The sequence below is a fragment of the Vidua macroura genome, chromosome 4 (assembly GCF_024509145.1).
Source record: "Vidua macroura isolate BioBank_ID:100142 chromosome 4, ASM2450914v1, whole genome shotgun sequence".
NCBI lineage: Eukaryota > Metazoa > Chordata > Aves > Passeriformes > Viduidae > Vidua > Vidua macroura.
Window position 1 is genome coordinate 58,196,636 of NC_071574.1, and position 6,595 is coordinate 58,203,230.

The window sequence follows — 6,595 nt, forward strand, 5'->3', positions numbered from 1 at the left end:
AATCATATCAGGACAATAAAAATGCTATCCATTTTTTATGATGATGTTATTCAGTAGAATTCTTTCCAGTGCCAACCTACAGTCAGTTATTGAGCATAGGAGAAATTCATTAGAAGTATATATGCAACATAGATAACAGGTGTTTAAGCCAGTATGAAACACTAGAACTCTGACATCAGTCTTCCATTGGGATAAGCATGGCCATTGCTTGCAGATTTGGGAGTTGCTAATCGGGATGTTGCATGCATCGAAGAAAATCATTAATCTGTTTTAGTTGCCTGGTATCTGCCCTTTGTCATTCTAGCTCCTCTGCATGATATTTCTACAAGTAACCATAGAAAGAAGGGAGGTTAAGTTGGTGGAAAGCACCTTGATGTGTCTAAAACCTCAGGGTCAAATTCACCTTGTTTTGATTGGATGACAAAATCCATGGATACAGCATACCCTGAGAATTTAATTTAAATGCCCATAGAGAAAGATAGAAATCTTCCTCTTTGGGTGCTCCTCGTAAAGTATTTTGGAAAGAGATATTGTTAAGGTTTCATAGAATAAATTGTAAAATTGTGTATGTAATGAAGTTTTCTGTTACAATAAAAAGCAGAAGAAAAAGGTTGAGGTGCCCAGTCGTGTTGTCAGTGTTCCGAATTTAGCTTCCTACGCAAAGAGCTTTTTGAGCTGTGACTTGAGATCAAAAAGAAGTGCTCCTCAAATAACAAAATCTACAAGCTTAGACCGGAGTTCTGGCTGCCTCAGGGTGGGCTCTCCATCAACACAGTCCTCAGACAGCAGTGCTGCCACAAGGTATTTGTCCATTTTGTATGATGATAAATGAATTCATATTTAGAATCTTGTAGCAATTCAAACACATTTGACATGTAGAAATACACAACAGTGTAAGGTTCCTACTGTGCAGTAAACTCTGTGTGTTTGGTTTTCTGCAGACAGATCCCGAACTTTACTGCAAAAGTAAAGGGCTATAATCCCTGCTTAGCAGACCTTATGCTTGCAACCTCTCCTGGTAGGGAAAAAAAAAAGCCAAACCAACCAACCAACCAAAACACACACACACACAGACACACACTTAACCAAAAAAAAAAGGAAAAGGAGCTGCAAGTATTTAACTAAGAATGTAGTTAATTGTGAACATGGCATCTTTCAGTGGTTCTGTTAAGGATGTGTGTCTTCCTTCTTATTTTTATTGCTTCACCTTGCACTTGGTAGATATGGATGGCATATTTTTATTTTAAGAGGTATTTAAGTGAATCTAGGCTCATCATTTGGCAAAGGTTAGAGATTGGAAAATCGATTAGCATATACTTAACTTCTTTGGGTTTTTCTCTTTGAGGAGTTTCAATTCTTCAAATTTTTGAATTATGTGAACGATGTTCAGTGTTTTAACATCGTTAAAACTCTCATAGACTCTCTCTTCAAGAAATAGTTAAAAATGTATGTACCTAATATACAGTTAAAAAAAACCCCAAACCTTACCACTGTATTTCAGGGCAAAATCTAGCCTTCTCAGCTATCTCCTGGTGGAGATTTAGTTATCCTGTAAATTATGTGCAAGAGAATTCTTTCCTTGGGGGCAGATGGTGCTTACTGCTGACAAAAACCTGGGACACAGGCTTAGATCCTGTTTGGCAATTCCCACTTCTTTAAGATACAAACATGCTGTGTCATGCCAGATGACTGCCAAGGCAAATGGGATTTCTGTTTTAAAGGGAAACAAATGTACAGGGAGTCTGAGGGTAGCTTGGCTGCTACTCACTTAATTCTTTTAAATCAATCAATCATAAGTTAAGTCCTATTTGCTATCATATGTTAAAATAATCCTGAATGATGGAAAATCAGGAACTATGTAATAGGATTGATTGTGAATGCCAGGTAGTATGCAGATAAATCTTTCAGTTTCAAATAGAACTTTTACCCAACATTTTTAATGCATAAATTGTATTTTGTATTTTTAAGAGTGAATTGCAGCTGTCATTTTCTGATTTTCAAAACTTCATATCCTTGAAGCATCCTTTGTTTAATTTTTTGGGGGTATCAACTTAAGAACTATGTTCACATGTTTCTCCATAGCTATTAAGGTCTGCTTCATGCTTTTCTTCATGTTACAATCAGTGCTGCTAGTCCAGTTACCTGGCTGGCACAGATCCCACTAAAACTGTAGCTGGCACCTTTTTCTGTAAGGCCGCATCCTTTCATGTGGGCACAGAACCATTCATGGGATGATGAGTTTTTCTGGGATAAGTATTACATGTTGATAAGACTGTAAGTAAGTAGGTTGGTGATGCTAATGCTTATTTGTTTGCACAGGACACATGGCACTGAACCACCACAAACCAAAGATGACCAGAAACAAGACCCTCAGCATCAAGAATGGTTTACTAAGTATTTTTCATTTTAAAGCAAACTATTTCCATACTTCTCAGAATTACTACAAAAGTCATTCCTGTTTTCCTTTTAGGAATGATAATCCAATAGATGATTTAAGGGTCTTCCCTTAGAAAAGGGAAAAAGGGTTTTCCCTTAAAAAAAAAGTAATTTCTAAGTTAGGAAATACCTGCACTCTCTTAGATCTAGTAACTATGGAGTTACAGGCATGAATTTCAGGAAAATGCATTTTTTTAACAACTTCTGTAAAAAATTAAGGAAAAGTTTGGATACAGTTATGTGAAAAGACTTTTTAATGAAGAGACTGTATCAGTCCACAATTTCATTAAATATGGAATTTGGACTCTGATATGTTCTGTCAATTTGGCACCAGCTGAAAAAATATCTTCCTTCTGTACATTTATATACTTGCTTCATCAGCTGTATAAAGTAAGTTCTGCATATAATAATGTCATTTTAATGCTTTTTGTTAAATTAATTTTAAGCTGCACAGCATGTAGTATACCTTCAAAACTAGCATGTTTATGGCAGGCTGGTTTAGAAATAATTTCTGGTTTGCTTCTAAACTGTTTTGTATAGTCAGCTATTTGCTATGTAATACTCTCATTGAATTTCAATATATGTATCAGCCTGATAAATGAGGATGATGTGTAAGTATGAACATTAAAGCTTGTAAATTATCCAATTTCTGTGTTTTTCAAAAGAGTTCTATGTTATTGCTGAAGTCAGACTTGTACACTGAGTTCCAGTGATGGCAACTGCACCCTTGTACCTTTTAACTCCATACTATTTTTATGCCCACATAAAAGCAAAGTGGGGGAATGACTACATTTATCAGATCGTGCTAATTCATTGCTGGCACGAAAGAACCCATGAATAAGTTGACTCTTGGATAATTAACCCATTAAGTGTAAAAGGTAGGAAAATATGCAACCAGCAGCCTGCTATTTAAGACAGGATAGCTCCTCTTCAGTTGCTTTGAATCCCTTTTCATTTCAACCAATGGCCCAGCTACCTAAAAAACTGTTCTACATGCAAAAAGGTGTACCTCCAGCCTAACCTCTTCTTACATCCAACAGCCAGCAAGAGCTACATCAACAGATGCAAGCACTTCATACAGAACAGCCACTGCATCTCACTGGTGGTGCAAAGGTGGAAGGAAGGGCAGAACGTTTCTATATGCCAACACTTTTCATCCCAGCTATCTAGTATTTTTTTCCAAGAGCAACTGTTTGGTTGGAAAAGTGAGTTTGGCAGTAGATTTGGCAAAAAGGCACTTTTCATACTTGTAATCAAGAAAGAGATTAAATAGTGTGCAGTAACACTGGTGGGTACCTTGGCATCTGTGAGGAAGGAAATGTACTGCACTGTTTTCATTACTTTTCGTCCACACTGCCCCAAGAACAGTAGAAATTTCAATACACAATTAGCAAATCTTCTTTCCAGGGTTACAACAATTAATTATTCAGTGCTGGCCCCCTAGAAAACTATATGTAGAAAAGTGGTTATATGGATTAATTAAATTTGTTGCTTAGTAATACATAGGACTCTTTTGCTATTTCTACCTCCAAAAGCTTTTTTGGCTACTTTTAACTGACTAAACAGAGCACTGCAATAGAAGGTAATTCTGTATACTGGACAGTGGTGGTGATCCTACTTCCACAATGAGTGGTCTGTATTTTGGGTTAGGTGTTTTGGAACACCTCTTCAGTAGCCTGAGAGTCAGAACATCAGTAACATCAGGCCTGCATTACATATCCCACTCTTTTCTGTGTGTTTTTCCATTTCAATTCATCTCATAAGAACCAAATTTGAATATCCCAAGACACCTTCCATGAGGTGAGCCAGTACGATGGAGAGTGACAATTCACTTCAAAAAAGTGATCTGACTTACATACAGACATACATAAGAGTGTTTCTGCAGTGGTACTCATGGATAATTACTGGATCACAAAACATTTAAATATTCCAGAAAACTCAAACACTAATCTTTGCAAATATTTTGATCATACCAAAAAGACAGAGGGGAAAGCAAGTGCCACCCTTTTCTAGAAGGAACAGGATGCATTCTGGGAGACACCCTTCTACCAGAAAGTACCCTGAACAGGAACTCTGAATATTTTCCATTAAACATAAAACCAATCCAAATTTCTGTAATAAAAGAAAAGAAGAAAATAAGAAAATTTATTTGGCTTAATTGTTTTAACACTATTTGCAGTACAAATTACATTATACAAAAAGCATACAAAGAACACCACTGCTTTTAGAATATTGAACTGTGTAAAACTGAAGATTATGTTTGCTTCATTGGAGCAGGAATATTTGCAGATGCTTGTTCTAGGTAAGCTAATGGACCTTGAGGCATTTCTGCAGGCTTTTTGTGCTGTACACTGATGTCTTCCAGAACCTGTTGCCAGTGTCGCAGTTTACTCAAATGCTTCTGAATTAATGCTTCTTTTCTCTGCAATTCATTTCTTAATTCTGAAACATCCTATGGATGAAGAAAATTGTGTGTTAGTATATAGACAGTATTCAAAAGGATAACCACCCCACATAAAGAGCATGTAACTTTTTTAGACCTTGAGTTTTCAAGCTGAACTTACAGTGGAAAAATGGAATAATGGAAAAGTGTCTAGTGATACAGAGGGAAAGCACTGTGAATGCACTAGTGCCGTTCACCTATGTCACATATTTCAGAGATCACCATCCCCATCAAAATCTGACTAACTACTTTGTCTCTTCCAATGAGTTATCAGCTGTGTTCCAATACTCCACACAGCAGCAGGTATCCAGCTTCTCCAGGTTCATGACGAGAGTTATGATAACAGCATCATGTTGAGAAACCCAAAACTATGAACACGGTGATGCAGGTACGTAGCTTATCTGATCTAGCACAGGACAGGTGAATTAACATACCTCTTTAATTACTTGTTCTGGTTTCTGGACTGATAGCTGCAGTCTTTTTTGTAGAAAAAAGCATTCCGTCTGTCTTGCAACATCCAGAAACTTTTGGATGCACTGATCAACACCTAAACATATAATAACATTGAAAGAACAGCTTCTAAAAAAATAAGATTTCAGGCTGGTAATGGTAGTGGTGTATTAAAAACACTTTTCACAGTACCTTCTAGAAGGAAAATCTTCACACTATCTAAAATAATGCACTTATAAACCAGTAAGTCCCTGTGTAATTCACTGCTTTGCAAATGTACAAGTTATTTTAGAAGTGCAGGACAACATGTCCTCACACGTTTTATTTTATTTCTGACAAGGAGTAATAAAATAATTCATGGAACTTGGTTGCATGCCTAAGCAACAAGCTCAGTGTAGGGTTCTAAATTATGCACTTATTGAGGAGAATATGCTGCCCTCATATACTACATACTACTGTCTTGGTAATAAAAGCTGTTCCATACCAGCACATGAACATGATCTAATATCCAGAAAAGAGTTTTAAAAAGCATTTATGCCGATTTTGAAATGCCATTTAAGTGAAGTTTCAGAAAATTTTCAGGGACAACTGCACTTCCATGGAGTAGTCAAGGGCCACTTTTCAAACTCCTGTTCATACCAATATTTATTCCACCTCCACGGAGGTGCGTCACTGAAGCCCTAAGGCCGGGCTACTGAGCTGCCTGGCCTTTCCCATTTCCTGTAACTGCTTCATTCAGCCTCCGACTCCATCACATCACCTCCCTGGTGCTTGAAACGCATTTCACTGCACGCCAACCTAACCCCAGGAGACAACTGGCACACTCCGACCTTCCCACCAGACCCCGGGCATTCCCGTGTGGGCTTCTTTCCTGCCACCGCTCCCAGCAGCGTTCCACCGGGAAGGGGCGGCGCGCTGCTCCTGCCCCGGGCTCACCGGTGCGGATCTCCTCCTGGTCCGTGCCGTTCACGTAGTCCTGGCTCACCAGCGAGGCGAAGCAGGCCTGCGGACAGGGAAGCACGGCGCTCAGCGGCTGCGGGGGGCCGGCGCAAGCAAGGCAGCGCCCGCCCGCGGCTGCCCCCCCTCACCTCGAAGGACGCCTCCAGCTCGTCCACCAGCGTGTTGTTGGGGTTGCGCGGCCCCGCGGGCGGTGGGATGAGGCCGGGCGGGCCGGGCGGCCCCGGCGGCGGCGGCCCCGGGGCCTGGGAGCCGAACATTCCGCCCAGCGCGCCCGCCATGGCGGGAGCGGCGGCCGCGCATGCGGCG

The 6,595-nt window shown here is 39.8% G+C and overlaps 2 protein-coding genes across 3 annotated transcripts in view; one reads left to right on the forward strand and one right to left on the reverse strand.

Moving 5' to 3' along the window:
- FAM184B (family with sequence similarity 184 member B) overlaps positions 1-3,082 on the forward strand; it is a 36,912-nt gene extending 33,830 nt beyond the window's left edge. For both annotated transcript variants that reach the window (XM_053976234.1, XM_053976235.1), the window contains 2 exons: positions 599-801; positions 2,320-3,082. In XM_053976234.1, the coding sequence (XP_053832209.1) occupies positions 599-801; positions 2,320-2,410 (294 nt within the window). In that variant the 3' untranslated portion in view covers positions 2,411-3,082. The remainder of the gene's footprint in view (positions 1-598; positions 802-2,319) is intronic.
- A 1,463-nt stretch (positions 3,083-4,545) lies between these two features.
- On the reverse strand, positions 4,546-6,577 carry MED28 (mediator complex subunit 28). The gene is made up of 4 exons (XM_053976236.1): positions 6,418-6,577; positions 6,266-6,332; positions 5,314-5,426; positions 4,546-4,888 (listed from the first exon to the last, which is right to left on the reverse strand). Exons 1-4 carry the CDS (start codon positions 6,565-6,567, stop codon positions 4,691-4,693), a joined length of 528 nt encoding a protein of 175 aa, XP_053832211.1. The 5' UTR covers positions 6,568-6,577; the 3' UTR covers positions 4,546-4,690.
- Between the last annotated feature and the right edge of the window lie 18 nt (positions 6,578-6,595).

What these genes read in the sequence shown, in the direction of transcription:
- MED28 (XM_053976236.1), bottom strand. Translation starts at nt 6,567, where the DNA reads ATGGCGGGCGCGCTGGGCGGAATGTTCGGCTCCCAGGCCCCGGGGCCG. An exon ending in AGCTGGAGGCGTCCTTCGAG is followed by an intron (nt 6,333 to 6,417) that starts GTGAGGGGGGGC and finishes CCCTGTCCGCAG; the next exon opens with GCCTGCTTCGCCTCGCTGGT. An exon ending in CCAGGAGGAGATCCGCACCG is followed by an intron (nt 5,427 to 6,265) that starts GTGAGCCCGGGG and finishes TTATATGTTTAG; the next exon opens with GTGTTGATCAGTGCATCCAA.